The sequence below is a fragment of the Ruditapes philippinarum genome, unplaced genomic scaffold, assembly GCF_026571515.1.
Source record: "Ruditapes philippinarum isolate M1 unplaced genomic scaffold, ASM2657151v2 ctg510_1_1_1_1, whole genome shotgun sequence".
NCBI lineage: Eukaryota > Metazoa > Mollusca > Bivalvia > Venerida > Veneridae > Ruditapes > Ruditapes philippinarum.
The window spans coordinates 296555-316876 of NW_026852423.1; the positions used below are offsets into that span (position 1 = coordinate 296555).

The window sequence follows — 20322 nt, forward strand, 5'->3', positions numbered from 1 at the left end:
TTTAAAGTGAATTTTTTAAATTTTCCCTTGCATAAAAATTTTTTAATTTATTTTGAAAAAAAATGAATTAAAAAATGTGACCTTTTTTACCTTGTCATTTTTTTTTTTTTTTTGCAAAGCCCAATTTTTTTTGGGTGAACCCCTACCCAAAAATTTTTTCATTTTCCCTTGGGATATTTTTAATTTGGGGCCTCATACTTCCCCACTAAAAAAAAATTTGGGAGCCTCGGGTTTTAGTTCCCGGGTTCAGAAAGGCCCGTGTTTTAAAGGACGATTTGTCTATCCTTTAAAACAGTTTGAAAGAAACTTCACAAATAAAAAATATAAAAATTTTTCTATTGCTTTTTCAGGCCTTAAAAACGCAAAAAAACAGAAAACAGGCAAATGAAATTTAAACGAAAATTTTTTTTCATTTTGGGAAAAAAGACCCCATAAAAAATTTTAAAATTTTGAAAAAAAAGATTTTTTCAAAAATCAACCTATACCAAAAAACGGAAAATTTTGGGAGAGGAGGTAAAAAAAGATTCCCAGAAAAAAAAGACGGTTTAAAATTCCCCCGTTTTTTGTTGCAGGGCCGGGCAAAATTTACTGGGCTATCAGTCGGGGAAACCCTTTTTTGGGCCCCCCTTGCCAAATTCTAAATAAACCCCCAATTTGGTTTTCCCCGTCTGAAAAGGTCAAAAGATGTTTTCGGGAAAAAGATGCGTTTTTCCCTAACCCCGAATCAAATTTTCATTTTAAGGGGAATTTAAAGTCCCCTTTTTTCATAAAGGGAAAAAGAATTGGGGGAAAAAGAAATTTTTTTAATTTTAATTACAAAAATTATTTTTTTTAGTACATTTTATCCCCCTTAAAAGGTTGGGGCAAAAAATTTTTTTTTTTGGTATTAAAATGGGTTAAACCGAAAAAGGGGGCCCGAAATTTTTTTTTCCATTTTTGGTTTATTGTTTGTTTAAAAAAATTTAAAATTTTTGAAGCCCTTTTCCAAAAGCCCCAAAATTTAGTGTTTTTTAAGTTGTTAATTTTTTCCCCGAATTTTTTGAAAATTTTTAAAAATTTTCCTTTTAAATTTAAATTTTCTTTTTTTTAAAAGTTAACAAAGCCCTTTTTTGGGTTTTTACATTTTTGAAAACCGTTTTTTTTAATTTTCCCTTAAATGTCGGAATAAGGGGGTGGGGACAAAAGTAATAAAATTAAAACCCTTTTTTTTCAAACCAATTTTTAATAAAACTGGGATAAAATTTTTTTTAAAATTTCCCCCTTTAAAAAATCCGAACCCATATAAATTTTTTAAAAGGAAAAATTGGATTTTCAATTTTCATTTTTAAGGCACATCAAAAGCCCGAATCGGAAAAAATTTTTTTGGTTTTTTTGAAATTTACACCCTGATAATTTTTAAAAACCAAAAAAGAGGGTGTGTTTTTTATTTTACGTTTATATGTAAAATTAATCTGTTTTTAAGAAACAAAAAAGTCCCCCAAAATTAAAGTTTTCCCCTTCTTTTATTTAAATTGTTCGGTTTTTTGAATTTTAAATTTTTTGGAAGTTTGTCCCCCAAATTTTTTTCAAAAACGTTAAATGTAAAAATCCCTTTAAACCTATTGGGCCCGCAAAAATTTTTCTGAAAAAATAAAAGTAGGTTTTTGAAAACATTTTCCCCCCAAACAGAATATTTCCCCCCAAAAAAAAAGCAAAATTGTTTTTTATGGAAGAGCCCCTTTTTCCCCGACATTTTAAAAATTAAAAAAAGGAAATAAAAAAAAGAATTTTTTTGCTTTTAGATGATAGGGTACAGTACATGTGATTCCGCAAATATTATATCTACTTTTAATTGTTGTTTGATTTACTAGGGTAGCACAGTTGATGAAATATTCAAATGTTCGATTTGCCAACATGAAATGGAAGATTCGTCAATGACTCTTTGTGGACATCGATTTTGTACTAAATGCATCAAGGAGTGGATGAAGCGGAAACAGAATTGGTCCGCAATGTAGACAACCAGTTACTCTAAGTTCCCTTATCGAGGACAAATCATTTAAGGAAATTAAAAGTAAGAATAGTTTGTTAAATAGAATAAACCGGAAAATAAAATTTAAGCAAACTTAAATATCAAAACTTATTAACATATAGTCTGAGAAGCTGATTAAACTTTTGTGATATCATGCTCTGCTCCAATGGTAGGATACTACCTCACCGCGTACAATGCCTAATGCTCCAACGGACTGGTTTTTTGTTGTTTTTTTGTTGTTGACTCGAAGGCAAAATTTTTTTTATTGTAAGAAATCATTATAATACCAAAGCATAATGTATCGCATCAAAGATTGGCTTTAGTACTTGGTATAATTAAAAAAAAACGTTTAAAGTTTTACTCTCTGGTTTCAGCCTTAACAAGGGATAAATTTTATTTGGGGTGAGCATTTAGGAAGCAAAACCTTTATCCCGTTTTCAAGACTAAACTAGGCAGTAAAACTTTTTGTTTTTAATTATATCAAAAACACTTAAGCCAATCATTGGTGCGCTACATTTTCAGCTCCTTTCCACACAAAATAAATATGTTGAGCTTTTGTGATCGCTTTTCGTCCGTCTGTAAACTTTTACTTTAAACGACATCTCCTCATAAACCGCTAAGTCAATTTCATCCAAACTTCACAGGAATGTTCCTTTGGTAGTCAACTTTAAAAAATGTTTTCAAAGAATTTAATTCCATGCCATAACTCTGGTGGCCATGGCAACCAAAAGAAAAAACTTAAAAATCTCCTTTTAAAAGCCAAAGAGCTAGAGCTTAAATATTTTTGGCATGAAACATTGTCTGGTCAGTATCTACAAAGTGTGTTCAAGTAAAAGCCATGGGGTCAAAATTAGCCCCGTCCCGGGGGTCCTTGATTTTCCTTATTTGTATATAGTAAAAAACTTAAAAATCTTCTTTTAGAAATCCCAAATAGCAAGAGCTTAGATATTAAGCATGAAACAACTTCTTGTTTGTTCAAATAAAAACCCATGGGTTGAAATTGGCCTGCCCCAGGGGGATCATTGTTTTTCCCCTAAAAATCTTCTTTTAAAAAACTCTTTGAGCTAGAGCTAAGATATTCAGCAGGGAAACATCTTCCTAATGAGAGTCTACCAAGTTTATTCAAATAAGGGCCGTGGGGTTAAAATTGACCCCGCCCCGGGGTCATTGAATTTTCCTTATATGTCTTAAAAAATCTTCTTTTAATAAAACCCAAACAGCTTTACAGTTAAGATACTAAGCATGAAAATATCTTCTAGTAAGGTGTCTACTAAGTTTGTTTAAAAATAAAAGCCCTGGGGCCAAAATTGGCCCCCGCCCGGGGGTCATTGTTTTGCCCTTTATGTGTATAGTAAAAACTTAAAAGATCTTCTTTTAAAAAACCCAAAGTGCTAGAGCTTAGATATAAATCATGAAACATTTTCTAATGTGTGTCTACCAAGTTTGTTTCAAAAAGCCCCTGGGTTAAAATTGGCTCAGCCCCGGGGGCCTATACAGGTGAGCGATTTCAGAGCCACATGGCCCTCTTTTTTTTTGAAAATTTTTAAAGATTTCTTAGAAAAAAAAAATTGTTATTTTTTTTCGATTCGGGCAAAAAAAGGTTTCCCTTTTAGAGCAAAATTTTTCAGGTTTTTTCTGACGGGGAATTCTAAACCCTTTTCAAATCTGTCCCCTGGGCTGATCCGCAAATTTTTTTTTGTTTAGATTTTGGAAAAATTTTTTTTAAAAAAGAAAGGGGGGGGGGACCCCAATTTAAAAAAATTTTACATTGCTTTTTTAGTATTTTAAAAAAAACGTTAAAATATTTGATTAAATTTAAAGTAAAATTTTTTTTAAAGGTTTTTTAACCCAAAAATTTTTCTGTGAAGTTTTATGCAAAAAAGCAAATTTATGCCCGGGAAAAAAATAAGATTTTGGCCGGTTTTTTCTTTAGAAAAATTTTTTTGGACGGGGTATATTATTTTCCCCCCTTTTTTTTTTAAAATAGGAAAAATGTTTTTGAATTTTGTTTTCCCTTTGCAAAAAATCTTATTTTTATAGGGAAAATATAAAGAGGACCAAAAAAAATCAAAAAAACAAACGAGGTTTAAAAACCCAATTTTTTTTTTTTGGGTTTTTCAAAACCTTTTTCTTGTTGTGTGGGGTGAAAAAGGGGGAATTTGAAAAAAAAAATTTTCAAAATACCTGTATGGAAAAAAATTTTTTTGGGTTTTGGAATTTAATTTCCCAAAAGGTAAAAAAATGAAAAGACTTTTCCCGTAAAAAAACAAACCCCTTTATTCCCCAAAGGGGAAAATCCCCAAAAACCGTGTTGGAAAAAATGTCAAAAATAAAATCTAAAAAAAAAGTATAAATTGTTATAATTTTTTTTTTTAGAAATTTTCTTTTAGTGTCAAATTTGGGTGATTATTAAACCTTCAAAAGGGTTTTAAATTAAAATTAATTGATTAAAAGTTCCAAAGAAAAAAATCTTATCCTTTAAACTTTTTTTAGAAAAATTTCCCTCTCAAATTTTTGCTGTTTTTTTTAAAAAAAATTTTTCCCGGGGGTGTGTTTAAATTCTTAAAGGTTATTTTTTGTTCCCTTTTGGGCAAAAAAAAAAAAGGTTAAAATTTGGGAAAGTCCCGTTGGAAAAAGTTGGGGGAAAATTTTACGGTGTTATGCCCAGCGGTAAAACCCTGGAAAAAATTTCCGACCCCAAACCCTCTCTAAAGAAAAATCAAGAAAATTGACCCCCTTTTAAAAAATAACGTGGGAAAAGGTGGCCAAATTTAGCCGAAATTTAAAAAGGGAAAATAAAATTATGTACAAATTTAAACTGTTAACATGCTATGTAACAACGCACTTTGGGGTCCAACGCACTTTTGGGTCCAATTTTGAACCTAAAGTGCGTTAAACAGGTACATGTGCATTTTTTTACGTCAGACAAACGACAAATGAATTTTTGGCCGGGTTGCACAGGTGCAAACCCGGGTTATAGTATGGTGAATGTTGGGCGGCGGGGCGGACGACGGGCGGGCGGCGGGCGGACGGACGGGCGGGCGGCGGGCGGGCGGGGAAAAAACTTTCGTAACAATTTCTCAGCAGCTACTTATCACAGCCTCTTGATATTTTGCATACAGCATTAACATGTGGTCCCATAATGTGGAATTCGATTTCAGGTCTGTCGCTCATCCACTTCCTGTTTGCCGACTTAGTTAAATTTTCAACATAAATGGTCAATAGTAGGAAAATTTCGTAACAGTTTTCTCAGCGACTACTTATCGCAGCCTCTTGATATTTAGCATACAGCATTAACATGTAGTCCCATAAGGTGATATTTGATTTCAGGTCTGTCGCTCATCCACTTCCTGTTTGCCGACTTAGTTAAATTTTCAACATTAATGGTCGATAGTAGGATACTTTCGTAACAGTTTTCTCAGCAACTACTTATCACAGCCTCTTGATATGTGGTTCACAGCATTTACATGTGGTCCCATACCATATTGTGGGATTTGATTTCAGGTCTGTCGCTCATCCACTTCCTGTTTCCCGATTTAGTTAAATTTTCAACATTAATGGTCAATATTATGCAATTTTCGCAACAGTTTTCTCAGCAACTACGTATCACAGCCTCTTGATATGTGGTTCACAGCATTTACATGTGGTCCCATATTGTGGGATTCCATTTCAGGTCTGTTGCTCATCCACTTCCGGTGTAACAACTTAGTTAAATTTTCAACATCATTGGTCAGTGGTCCAAAATTTAAGTAACATCACAGCCTCATGATATTTTGTATACATATGCAACCCGGACTTTTCTGTCTTTGACCCATTTTCATGATGTTTTAAATAATATATTGTAGTCAAAGCCAATGGTAAACAAAAATCATGGTATTGAATAGACGCAAAACATGTGCACTGAATTATAGTAAAATCAATAGGGATTTCATCAAATAGCAAATTTTTATCAATAAATAAGCTCAAAACATTTTTTCTCACATTTTCCATTTATTTTAAAAGAATGTACATTTGTACACCTTAAATTAACTCCACTGTTTTTAGGTAATTGCATCATTTTCCCGCTTTTTTATTCACACATTTTACAGAAATATGACATACTTAGCATAGACATAGTTATAAATTCTGGGCAATCTTAATAAGACATTTAAGTAAAAAATGTGCCTGATAATATGACGAAAGGGCCGTTTATTTAGCTTATCTAAATGTGATATTTAAGAAACTTGACTAGATGTAGATGCGGCCTTAAGTAGTAGTCCTCAAAAATATCAAACTGTTTAAGTAGTCACACATTAAGAGCGGAACTTCTTAATAATGTAAAGTTCTCACTGGGGGATCTAGAGGGGATGGTAGTGTTTTGATCCCCCCCCCCCCCGAGATTATAATATCGTTAAAAATAACGTTTTTAAAGGCCCATTGTGCTTTTATTTGTATTTTTTAAAGCTTTTTAACGTTGGTGTTCTTCTATAGTATCCAAAGTGTTACTCATTGGCCAATTACCTGAACCTGATCTTTTCATCTGTTCCTTTTTGGCAATTTTGGCAATGAGTATAGTTATAGGGAATAAGTATTTATATGGTTGTCAATTACTTCAATGTTTACAATTTGCCACTTTAATGACAAATTATTTCACATTTATCGCTACTTTATTCAGGTAACAAGCATCTTACATTTCTCTGATACCATTATTTAAACATAATAAAATTCATGTTTGCACTTTCTATAGAAGAATGTAAGATTTCTCATTATAAAGCCTCTGGCGAACGGTTGTTACGGAGCTTACAAAATAACTTCAGTTTGTCGATAAGCTTAATGAGGTATTTGTAAAAATCACTATTTATAATCTAAAAACTTGATATTTCACCGGAACATTGTAATAGGGTATATTTATAGTTCTTTGGAAAATAAAATATTAACTACATTTTATTTCATACCCATCATATTTAAAATGGGGCTCAATACGGCACCAAAAGTTATTAAGTAAATGACTGACAAAGAATATTTTCACAGCATCTTTTAATTTTTGGGAATACAGTCACAATTTATGTACTAGAGTACTTTGTGATATAAACACAATTTTTAGATATTTCAGATGGTAAAATAAATTAACCTTTTGTCACTTAAGCATAAAACAAAGTATCAACCGCCATCTTGAATATTTCAATGTCGCAGATCGAAAATAAGTCAATGCAGAACTCAGTTGACATTTTCGGAACTCTGGAACCCAACGTGCATTGAAATGAAGCATATTATATATACACTGAAAAGCTTTAAGTTCTAGATGTGTGAACACCCAGTGGCGGAGAATCCCCTTCTCATACACCAACGTGATTCGTAGACCGACAATTGAAATAAAAAGATAGACGTAAAGTCTCACTAACTTTTCAATATTATTGCATAATTAGCATATTTATGATTCTTATAATAATACTTATTCACCTAAACATATTTTAAACTTCCGCATGGAGATTTCAATATGATGCGCATGCGTTGATTTTAAGGCCTTCGTGATGTATACTAGTAATCAATTTGTTTTCAAGTTTAAGAAATGTGAACAAATGAAGCGTGCGTCTTATTGGAGGAAAAATTAGGCCAACATATAATTTTATATTACCTATTGCTTTTGTAAATTTATCAGATTACAAATTTTGATGCTTTAAAGATATTGCATAATAAAATGGACTTAATACTCATTTGCACCATGTGATATTTGACACTGTCATAGTGTTATCAACGTATGAACAATGTTAAAGTGTATAAAATTATATCTCTGCAGCCCAAAAGTAACAAATAAGTTGTCTGAAATTTGAAAAGTAATAATTCCAAAATGTTTGTATGAAAGAAATTTATTGATAACAGTTCTTATGAGTGAGTTGTGCAAGTCGGAATTCTTTGCTAAACCTCCTTAAAATAGCAGCATATTACTTTGTGTCCGCAACATTTATTCTGTTTAAGCACATGTGTGTTAAATAACAAATAAATAAATATTTCATGTAACAGTTCTTTCGAGAATCTACCATAATATTATGTAAATAACAAAAGTTTACCATTCTTCAATTTTATGAAAAATTTTCATCACGTATAGCTTTTTACCCTTAAAAATTTAACAAACTTTGATCTGATTACGATATTTTATTAAAAGATTAAATCATGTGAATCTTTTGTTCAAAATTGTCTTTTTTGTCATGAAACAACGTTTTTCTTATCCACGGGCTTCTTTCAAAGTGCTGTTTTACGTAAAGAAACTAAAGACTAACTAACAATGAATTATCTGTAGATGGTCTTACAAAGATTTGCAAGACCTTTTCGGGTTCCGTTTATCGTTACAATCATATCGGCTAAGAAAAGAAAAAATAGTAAATTATTTTATGTTTTGTTTTTAAGCTATACATGTATACATATGAAATGTTCGATTTTTGTCGGGTAGATTATTCTCTAATGTTAGTTGGGCACATTTAATATAACATTGACTATTGCGCAATGGTATATTAAACTAATTATGATCTGTGAATTCATTTTTTAATGATATCTAATTACATATGACAAATGTTTACATTTTGCAGACGAAATTGAACGTCTAAAAGGCCAATTAGGTGACGATCTTCCCACTTTGACTGAAAGATCAACTCATCTACAAAATAAAGTGGATACACTTACAGAACAAAATCGACAATTTCAAGGTAAACTGTCATTTTCATTCATATATGATAGTCGAATTAAAGGTCTATGCTATAGTTTTCAAATCTTTCAAAAAGGCTATTTTTTATTTTTCATTAGTCTCTTTACTTATCAAACAAAGTTCTTTTCAAATTATTGGATTCCATGAAACTTTGTATTGCGCCAAGGATAAATGAGAAGGCTAACCAAAAAGTTACACTTAATGACTTAACAGCAAAACAAAAACAAAATACACATACATTCATTCAGTAGCACTTAACTTTTAAAAACAAGATCGGTGACCTTCAACTTAAAACATCTAAATATTCCAAGGTCACGCTAAGTAATATAAAATATGTTATTCAGTTTCCATTTTATAAAATGAAATAGAAAATAGAATCTTATAATATGAGAAAGAAATAAAAGAATGATCAATGAGGTATCATTTTTCATAAGGATTATTTCGCAGATTATTTAAAGGTTCATCATTTCTAAAAAAAGACCCTTTTAACATCCAAGCTTAAGTTCAGAAAAAAAGCCATAACTCGTTTACCATACTGTAAATTTTATTTCATATCGCTACTTACCTGATGATAACGATAAGAATTATCCATGCTCAGTCACCTGTAACTCGCCTGTTCTAAAAATAGAACTATCTACCTATAAAAGGTAGATATCCACGAGTTAACTTCAGTAAATTTCCGGCGCTCATCGAGTCACCTTCGCATATTTACTATCAGTTTAGTTTGTAATATGACCGAGGCAGATTTATCGTTTGATTTATCAGCCGCTACCCCTACGTCTAGGGGGCGGGATAATATTAACGAGGATATTCCTATCCTTTCACCGGTTGAAGAGTCTTCCGGTAAACAGAAAACCACGACGAGTACGAAGAAACGTGCTTCTAAAATGGATTTGTTAGAGCAACGCATGGAGCAGAAATGGTGTAGTAGGTTTGAATCTTTGAAAGATTGGATGGAGAGTAAATTTACAGACGTTGCGGTTGCTAACAGTAATTCGGATGGTAGAACATCGCGAATAGCTCCACATTCGGACCTTGCTAGGTCGCGAAATCTCGACTTTCCGGACCATAGAAGGCCGCGGATATCTTCACCTTCGGACCATAGACGGTCGCGAAACACCGAAAATGAGTCACATAGTGATGACAACTTATCAATCCATCCACATAGACAAGAACGTCTTGATTTGCTCGGTGATGATGACGAATCATCGGTGTTTTCAAATGGTAATAAGAAAACAGTACTTTCATTGTTGTCAGACAGTTCAGATTCTGAAGATGAGAACAGTAATCGTTTTCGTAACTGTAGATTGTCGAAAGAGAATCGTGACATTTTATTTGAAATGTTTGGGCCAGATGCAGTGCCATCAAAAAGTGAAAAATCTAGACCAGGATTGATTTTGGATAAATCTCAAGAAGAAATATTGAAATCTGTTTGGAGATGTCCAGAGCCAAATAAAATGTCAACTTTTAAACTTGAATCCTTGGAAAATTTCACAGTAAGTGAAGATTTCAAGCAACTTTTGAAGGTTCCTAGTTTAGATCCAATAGTAGATTCTTTGCTCAAAGACAGATATGGGTCGAAGGCTTCTTACAAAGATGGGCATAGTTTATACAGCTCATCTTACAAGAATATCGAAAAATTAGCTTACAAAGGTCAAAGTGCATCAAGTGTAGCTCTCACTATGATTATGTATATGCAACAAGGTCTAGGTAAACTTCTTACTTTACTGACGGATAAGGATCCAAATATTGATGCTGCTATCCAGTCAACGAAGGATATTTTTGCTATTGCATCGCATTCACTTGATCAAACTGCACGTGCAGGAGCTTTTCACCACCTTGTTCGTAGACGAGCAACTATTGCTGATACGGGTATTGATAGGAAAATTCCAGACATTGATAAGTGGGATCTTCCTCTTACTGATGAAGGCGTTATTGGAAAAGACTTTGAGAGTAAACTTAAGTCTAAAAAAGAAATTAGCAAAAACATAATTGACTTGCTGTCTGATGACAAGGACAAATGTAAACAAACAAAAAGAAAACCAGTGATGGAATTTCAATCTTTCAAAAGGTCAAGACGTGACTACAGTCCAAAAAGGAAACAATTTGATTACGAAAGACAAACAAACAGTTTTCAGACAAGAAGACCGTACAAGTCTTATGCCAGTCAAAACAAGCCTTCAACCGCTGCTTCTGCACAGGGTCAAAACAGCAATTTTCGAGGGAAATTCAATCAAAAGAAATGACTTGGTAAGTACACTTTGTTTGATTCCGAAGATACCAGTAGGAGGTCGTTTGAAACATTTTCTTGCAAAATGGCACGAAATAACATCAGACAAATGGGTCTTGTCAATCATAAAAGAGGGGTACAAATTGGAATTCGAAACAGTTCCCGCCTTTTCAGGAATAAGAAAGACACCTGTTGGTGTGAAAAACAAAAATATTATTTTAACAGAAGTTCAAGAATTAATTTCAAAAGGTGCCATAGAAATTGTTCCAAAATGTCAACAAATGGAAGGTTTTTACAGTACATTTTTCTTAGTCCCAAAAAAGACAGGAGATTTAAGACCTGTCATAAATCTAAGACCTCTAAACCAGTTTCTCCGGAAAACACATTTCAAAATGGAAACCCTGAACTCTGTGATAAACCTAGTTCAACAAGGAGATTGGGCAATATCGTTAGATTTAAAGGATGCTTACCTTCACATTCCTATTTACAAAAGCCACAGAAAATTCCTGAGGTTTTGCATTCAGGATGTTTGTTACCAATTTGTGGCCCTTCCATTCGGACCTACAGTGGCTCCCCGGGTGTTTACAAAGATAACAGCTGTAATAACTGCGTATTTGAGGACTTTAGGCATACGTCTAGCAAATTACCTAGACGACTGGTTCATAGTAAATCAAGAATTAAAGAAATTAATCCAAAACAAAGACCTGATATTAAATCTCCTTGTAGAACTAGGATTTATAATAAATCTAAAGAAGTCACAACTTATTCCATGTCAGACAATTACATACATAGGAGCCCTTTTTCAGTTACAAAAAGGTTTAGTTATGCCAACAGAAGACCGAATATTGTCATTGTATCTAGCTGTCAAAAAAATACTGAATCAAACATGTACTGCAAGAGATTATCTTCACTTGCTTGGTCTGATAGCATCGTGTATTCAGATAATTCCCAATGCACGATTGTTTATGAGACCGATTCAAATCCATCTGTTACAATTGTGGAAACCATGCAGTCAAGATTTAAATATGACAATACCATTTTCTCAAAGCCTTGTTCCACATTTAAATTGGTGGTTAAATCCAGTGAACATTTTGAAAGGCCGATCTGTCACTCCCATAGAGTGTTCAATCACAGTAACAACAGATGCTTCACTGAAACTTTGGGGTGGTCATCTGGGAAATCAAATAGTTCAAGGTCAATGGACAGAAACAGAAAAATTACAACATATCAATTGTTTAGAAATGGAAGCAGTTCACCGCACTATCAAACATTTTCTTCCATATCTCGGGAACAAACATGTTCTAATACGGTCAGACAACACCACAGTTGTACAGTATATAAACAAGCAGGGCGGAACAAAATCCCTAATTCTGAATCAGAAAACCTGGGATTTATGGCAAATGTTACTTCAAAACAAAACTATTGTCAGAGCTGCCCATGTGACGGGAAAGTTAAACGTCCTTGCAGACCAGTTATCACGAACAGTGATAAAACAAACAGAATGGACACTCAAACAATCAATTCTGAATGCAATATTCTTGAAACTAGGTCACCCCTCAATAGATCTTTTTGCATCAGTTCACAACCACAAACTACCAGTTTTTTGTTCATGGAGTCAATGTCCTCAAGCATATGCAATAGATGCACTGACAATATCATGGGAAAACATCTTTGCATATGCTTTTCCACCGATAGCTCTAATTCCCAGACTATTACAGCACATGACAATGTACAATTGTCGAATTCTACTAATTGCTCCATGTTGGCCACGCAGACCGTGGTACCCGCAATTGTTACAGTATCTTGTAGCTTATCCAATCAAGTTACCTCTCCAGAAAGACCTTCTGAGTCAGCCAAACACAAAAATTCTTCATCAAAATCCAAAAATGTTAAGTCTGACTGCATGGCTATTATCAACAAATCCTTTAGAACAGAGGGATTTTCAAAGAAAACTCGAAAACTTCTCTCAGCCTCATGGCGAGCTGGTACTAGACAAGACTACTCATGTAAATTCAGAAAATTTAGTCGCTGGTGTAATCAAAGGAAAATTGATCCCTATAATGCAACTTTAATTCAGTGTGCAGATTTTCGGACAGACCTCTTTCATGAAGGCCTACAATATTATACTATAGCAGGCTACAGGTCAATGCTTTCATCAGTTTTACCACCAGTTGATAATTTTCCTATTGGTCAACATAGATTTATCATAAGGCTTTTAAAAGGTGTTTTCAATTCAAGACCACTCACTAGAAAATTAGTTCCAGAGTGGGATTTAAATTTGGTCTTAACAGCCTTACAAAAATGTCCATTTGAACCTATGATGAAAACACATATGAAATTTGTTACCTTTAAGACTGTTTTTCTAATAGCGGTCACTACATTTAGGCGCTGTAGTGACATTAATTCATTGAAGTTGGGAGAAAATAATGTCAATGTTCAGAATCGAGGCATTACATTCATAAGGACTGGAATTTCTAAAACAGATAGACCTGGACACATATCACCATATATATTTATTCCGGCTTTCCCATCTAACAAACTTTTAGATCCTAAAAGGGCATTAGCCATTTATTTGAAACGCACAGAAATTCATAGATTAGTTAATGGTAAAGATGACACAAAGCTGTTTTGCAGACCATATCGACCAGTAACTAGTCAAACCATTGGTGCTTGGATAAGGAAAACTGTACAAAGGGCATATAAAGAGTCTGACAAGGAGTCAGGGAAAGTTTTACCTCATTCAACACGCAGCCTTGGAGCTTCTTGGGCACTCCTAAAAGGAACTCCATTGAAAAACATAATGGAAGCTGCAGATTGGACAAGAGAGTCCACTTTTATAAAATTTTATTTGAAATCTGTTAATACAGAAATACTTCAATAATATGTAAAAAAACAAAAAAAACATTTTGTAAATAACCGGCGAGTTGCGTCAACAAAATATGAGGTTTACTTGAAAATACAGTGTTTTGATATATGAATAACTGTAACTTGTATAATTACTGTTAAAAGGAGGGTATTTTATATACAGTGTAAAGAAGTATTTTATCAAGGGATATGTATAAATGGGATTTCTACTACTGTATATCAGTGTATATAGTTCAGTGTATATCCAGTGTAAATATGTTATGAACAACACATCAGTGAATAACTGAAAACCCACCACCCAGTGCAAGAAGTACTGCTTTGAAATCTGGATAATTCTTATCGTTATCATCAGGTAAGTAGCGATATGAAATAAAATTGGAAAATTTAAATATCAAATTGAAATTTTATGAATATATACTTACCTGATGATAACATTATTATACCCTCCCAACCTCCCCATTTTTCAGTGATCTGGTGACTCTTATGAGCGCCAGACTTTACTGAAGTTAACTCGTGGATATCTACCTTTTATAGGTAGATAGTTCTATTTTTAGAACAGGCGAGTTACAGGTGACTGAGCATGGATAATTCTTATCGTTATCATCAGGTAAGTATATATTCATAAAATTTCAATTTGATATTTAAATTTTCCAAATTTCTTTAAGTTTTGCATACATGTGTCCTTTAAGGTATATATCTGACTTATGTTGTCAATTCTTTAGTTCCTTATAGTGCCCATTGGGGTAGTTATTCCTTTATTTAGCAAAATATTTCTGAAACTATTATTCTAAATATACGAGTATATACATCAACCAGGATCTCCTCTATTACATTTTATGCCTTCTTCTTATAATTGATTGTCAGATAAAAACAGAACACTTGAGGCCAGTTTGGCATCATTAGAAGAAGGTTCATTACAAGCACAGCAACACAGGAAAAATTTAGAAGAGCAGCTTAAGGCGAAAACAAAAGAAATGCTAACAGTAAAGGCTCAATTTGGTGAGTATCATTTATGGTAATTCGAAATTATATATTTTTATTGTACGCTGCATATCCTTTTCATATAAAGCAAGGTAACTTCGGATTAAATCATATATTTTAACATGTAATTTTCGTAAAATCTAATGCATTTTTCTTTCAAATGAAGTTTCTTTTTTATAAAATTGTATGTTTATATGTTTGCAGATGGTGTTAACAAAGAAAACTTACACCTGAAGTTGCAACTTCAAAGTACAAAAGGTATTTCATGTTAAACAAGCAATTAAATGTGTGAATCATCATGAAAAAATTACAAAGTTTGATGAATAATTTAATCAGTCAATTCAGTACAATTAAATTGTAGTTACACATGTACTTTATATTAAATATATTACATCTTAAATGTAAAGAAACATATTGTCGTGTTTTAAGGAAAATGCGAATGTTTATGTTCAATAGATATTTTATCGTAACCTAAACAATGGAAAATAATTTAGGTTATAATTTATAGATGATTTGAAATCACAAAAGGAACAGTTAGAGAAGAGCGAAACTACCACAACACAATTAAAAGAGCTTCTAGATCAAATGTTTCAGCAGAAACAATTATCGGATGGTGAGTTCCGTATGCCTTTCTGATTATACCCCACTTCAAAAACCTCAAACTTGGTATGATGATTGTTGATGACCAGTTGATGAACCCTACTGTTTTGGGGTCAATATATCAAAGGTCAAGGTCACATTGACCTCGTAGGTAAAATGGTTCCTGATCAATATTTAAGGAACAATTACCTTATATGCCAAAACAGCTTCCTGTCAATAACAACCCATGAACCCTTGGCATTCAAACTTCACAAATGCATTGCTTTTGGTCAAAAGATGACCTGAATGGATTTTTGGGGTCAAGGGTCATAGGTCAATATCACATTGCTTTTATAGGTAAAAACGATTCTGATCAATATCTCAACAACACATGGGGCCATTATCTTCACACTTCACAGGTGCATTGGTCTTGGCCAGTAGATAACCCCTATTGATTTCAAAGTCACATTGATCTTGTACTCCGACCAATAACTCAACAACTCAAGTTGCCTTGTTGATATTTTATGCTTTTGATACACACATTTCATGGTCTTATGTAATATAACAAATTGGCTGTCATTAAGGAAACCTACATGATTCATAACATGTATGCATATTTTATTTGGTAAGATTTGTGATAACTTAAAATAAAATTGCTGCACACAGCCTTTATGGTCACAATGACCTAGTGACTAGTCATTGCCGGTAGATTACCTCTATTGCTTTCTTGGTCACTAGGTCAAAAGTCAGTCATGATAACCTGACCACATGAGTAATTGGCTGTCGATAGGGGGCATTGTAGGAACACATTTGACTCGGAGCACATTGGTCTTACGTAAGGCCGATGCGGTCGCATTTGTCCCACATGAGACAAATGGGACCTCAAATGTCTACCTAAAAACACCCTTTGTGTGACAGATGTGCTCCGATCAAGTTCTAAAGGGACAAGAAAGCACATTTGACTCATACTCTTTAAGGGACAAGAAAGCACATTTGTCTCGTGTCAGTTTTAATGAATTATTTGTCATATATATTCCCACGGCAGAAATGTTTTCGCCGTTTAACCTCATGTCAAGTTCAATCATCACGAAGTTTGCAAATGCTTTTTTATGAAATCTTAACCTTAAAACCTGTGGAACTATTAATTCTAATATTGTAACTCATGGTGACTGATTTGCTACGCTTTTGTGCGTCACGTTGTCGTTGGTGACAAAACGGCCAAACGGCGCACTGTCGCTAACGATGCACACCAAACAGCGTGTTGACGTGCGGCGTGTTGTCGTGATATCACATTGTCGCGTTCGGTTAAAATCGCAGGATTAGCTTATAAGCCAAGCGACAGGGTGACATCGTCACAACATGCCAAACGACATCGCGCCGTTTGGCATGCTTCGCTAGAGACAAGACGACAGTGCGACAACGCGGCGTTTGGCGATTTGTCGTGTTGTCGCTAGCGACCCGGCGAAAAGGCGATAACGGTATAGGTTATGTTGTCGCTTAAAAAATGTCGAGGCCGTTAGACAGATGACAATTTTTTGCAGAAACATCCCGAGGTGTCGCCCAGCCAGTGTTATATCCTCGTAACTAACGAGTTTCATATAATTAAACTGTTTTATCGCAAAGGCATAATGTTTACCTTTTTTGTAATAGAAATAAATAAATAAATAAATCGTTAGGTACATTACAGTTATTTATGATAAGGTAGTTTTTTTCAAGTTGTTTTCGCTGCCGCAAAAAAAAAAGATGTACAAAAGACATCCAGTGTTAGAGGCGAATTGTAAAACTGTTACCAATATTGATTCAAGATTAAAGGACTTTTTTTCAGTGGAAATATTTCATTCAGCGGATGTACCTATTGATTAAAATGAGAGTAAATTTCATTTCATTAATTATCTTTGTTTATATTTTTCATTATATTTATTTATTTATTTTATTTTATTGATTCCTATTTTTTTTCCTAGTGGGAATGTCCGTTACCACTGCCCCATTGGAGCCTCTGTGAAAAAAACTATATTGATATATACAAGGTGCGAAATAAAAAAAACTCAACCGCTATATAGCAATCGAGATTTTTTCTTATATGAATCAATGAAAAAAACTGTACTGTTATATATCAATACAGTTTTCAAATGCTCATTGAAGTGTACTGAGTATAATGGGTTAGTAAGTGCAAACCATGCGATCAATAAAACTTCAAGCATCGGAAGGAAACGTGTCACAATTAAAAGCGATAAGTAATAGTTATAGTACATGAACTATGTTAGTTACGAGGATATAACACTGGCTGGGGCGACATCATGGGGTGTTTCTGCTAAAAATAATGGCGAGGCCGTCAGGCCTAGACAATTTTTTTTTTGCAGAAACATCCCGAGATGTCGCCCCAGCCAGTGTTATACCCCCGTAACTAACGAGTTTCATATACTATAACTATTTTATCGCAATGACATAATGTTTTCTTTTTTTGTACTAGAAACGAATAAATAAATAAATCGTCAGCTACATTAAAAGGCAGTTTTTTTCAAGTTGTTTTCGCTGCCGCAAAAAAATATACAAAAGATATCCAATATTAGAGGCGGATTGTATGCTGTTACCAAGATTGATTCAAGATTAAAGGGCTTTTTTTTCAGTGGAAATAATTCATTCAGCGGATGTACCTTTTGAATGAGAGTAAATTTCATTTCATTAATTATCTTTTGTTTATATTTTTCATTGTATTTATATATTTATTTTATTTTATTAATTTCATTTTTTTTATTTTATTTTTTTGCTACTGGGAATGGTCGTTACCACTGCCCAATTGGAGCCTCTATAAAAAAAAAACTGCATTGATATATACAAGGTGCGAAAAAAACTCGACCGATATATAACAGTCGAGTTTTTTTCCTATTTGAATCAATGAAAAAACTGTACTGTTATATCAATACAATTTTGAAATGCTCATTGAAGTGTACTGAGTATAATGGGTTAGTAAGAACAATGGAAAAGTTCCAAACCATGCGATAAGAATAGACTTGCAGCATACTAGTATAAGCTTGGGTTCTGAATACTGCACTTATATACATTTCATTGTGACATGCAGAACAGGGATATTCTTTAAGTAAATATATGACTCCTATGCAGAGGCAGGATGTTTTTGATTGACTGGAAGTTACAAAATCAAAGCACAGAAGGCGCTGAATTTGTTTGGGTCTCAGAATGTAAGAAAGGTACAGGTTGTGAGATTATATGTATAGTGCCACCAATGCTTTCCAGCGTTTTAATTGTAGTAAATTGGCTATAAGACTAATTGCAACACTGATATTCAATCCAATGTTTATTTGACTTAAACAATTTGAAAAAAAATGAGTTGCCTTTACTGGGATTTGAACTCCAGACCTCTCACTCACTAAGCGAGCGCGTTACCACTGTACCACGGAGAAGTTATACAAACAACAATTGAATAACATCAAGTCATTCTAAATTTAGAACTTCCATTGCATTTCGGGTTTGTAATCCTTATTAATTTCGAGGTATTTTGTTCAGGATAAACCTGTTGTTTAAAATTGAAGTAGTTAATTTAGCGAAAATCTTCTCGCCCAAACAGTCCTACATGTACAATCTATATATTCCACTACTCGGTCTGTGTAGTATTCGGTAATCGACATCGCTAAAAATAGTATTTTCATTGATAAAATCATATTCATCCGCGTAATTTGTGATTGTGCATTTATTGACAATTCTATAAGCCAACGCTATTTTTAAACTTTGAATGCGTTGTAATTTGTTGGATACTTGTAACAAAATAAAAATATTTCTTTCTTTTAAATCGCTAGTTTTAAGCTGTTTTGTGAACTACTTGTTGTTAGGTTCATCGTAAACTTCTGTGTCAGAGATTGAATGTCCGCTTTGTCTTTACTTATTTTTGATCAGAAAATACAATAAAACAATATTAGAAATCTTCGACCATTCGGGAATTATTTTGCTTGAAAATTAATGTGTCTGTCTTTGACCATCTTTACGCAGTGATCTCCCCTGAATTTTTCGGAGTAAGTGTACATTATAAAGGGAAGTAACCGCTTCAAAAAAAGTGGACTACTTTTGGCATTGCAATTAACAGCATTAGACTCTGAAATTTCGCTACCATTATTTGTTTGGTCTGACGACCCAAACAAATAAAAACGGTATTATAAATACAGAAAACACAGAACAATGGCAAGAAGTTGGTACACGGACGGGCATAATTATTACCTTTTTAGAATTTAATGGAAGATTGTGAGACAAATGTGCTTCGAGTGTCATTTCTATTGTGTGCTCATTTCCAATTTGTCGCAAATAGGACATCGGTCACACCTCGTGAGACAAATGTGCTCCGAGACAAATGTGCTCCTACAGGGCAAACATGTTTTACAAATATATCTTGTTCATTCTAATTTTTAAGCGTTAAATGTTTGGGTGACAACTAAATGGAACTAAAAATAATTTTCTAGCTCCATTTAGTATACATTCTCAAAATGATAAAGGCTTTTGTGTGTTGTAACTTACAGTATATTTGATATTTTGATTGAAGCTGAATTAGATGCATCACGACAAAGTTGTCTGCAGCTGACTGAGCAGGTCCAGCAACTACATATGTACGAGGTGATGTATTCTGAAGCTTCCCAACAACTAGATTATCTTAACAATACTGTGGTGCCACAGAAGGATTCTGCTATAGACCAATTGCAACAAAAAATAACAGATCTGATCGGTAAGTAGAAACATGTGTTAGTATATCCTCTTGCTTTTTTTCAGGTGCACTTCAATTTCCAGATATATTCTGCGTAGTATATATAGCTTCTTGTTAATATCGTTTTTTAATGTTTCTGTGTTGTTGTTGTTTTAATAAACTAAACTAAATACGATTGATGGTAAAGAAATTATTCTATAATTACATAATGAATTTCTTTTCTTTTTTATGCCTTTTATATAATCAGATGAGGTGGCGGTTTTACAAAGAAACAA

At 33.4% G+C, this 20322-nt stretch overlaps 2 protein-coding genes across 2 annotated transcripts; both read left to right on the forward strand.

Annotated features, from left to right (window-relative positions):
* The first annotated feature begins 9233 nt into the window (after positions 1-9233).
* On the forward strand, positions 9234-14433 carry LOC132760094 (uncharacterized). The gene is made up of 2 exons (XM_060751993.1): positions 9234-10937; positions 13552-14433. Exon 1 carries the CDS (start codon positions 9419-9421, stop codon positions 10931-10933), a length of 1515 nt encoding a protein of 504 aa, XP_060607976.1. The 5' UTR covers positions 9234-9418; the 3' UTR covers positions 10934-10937; positions 13552-14433.
* A 192-nt stretch (positions 14434-14625) lies between these two features.
* Positions 14626-20322, forward strand: LOC132760027 (centrosome-associated protein CEP250-like; the record flags this gene model as incomplete). Its single annotated transcript, XM_060751917.1, is given in 5 exon segments — positions 14626-14781; positions 14968-15021; positions 15272-15376; positions 19889-20068; positions 20295-20322. Coding segments are annotated over 5 exon segments (392 nt in total), but the record flags the coding sequence as incomplete, so codon positions are not given.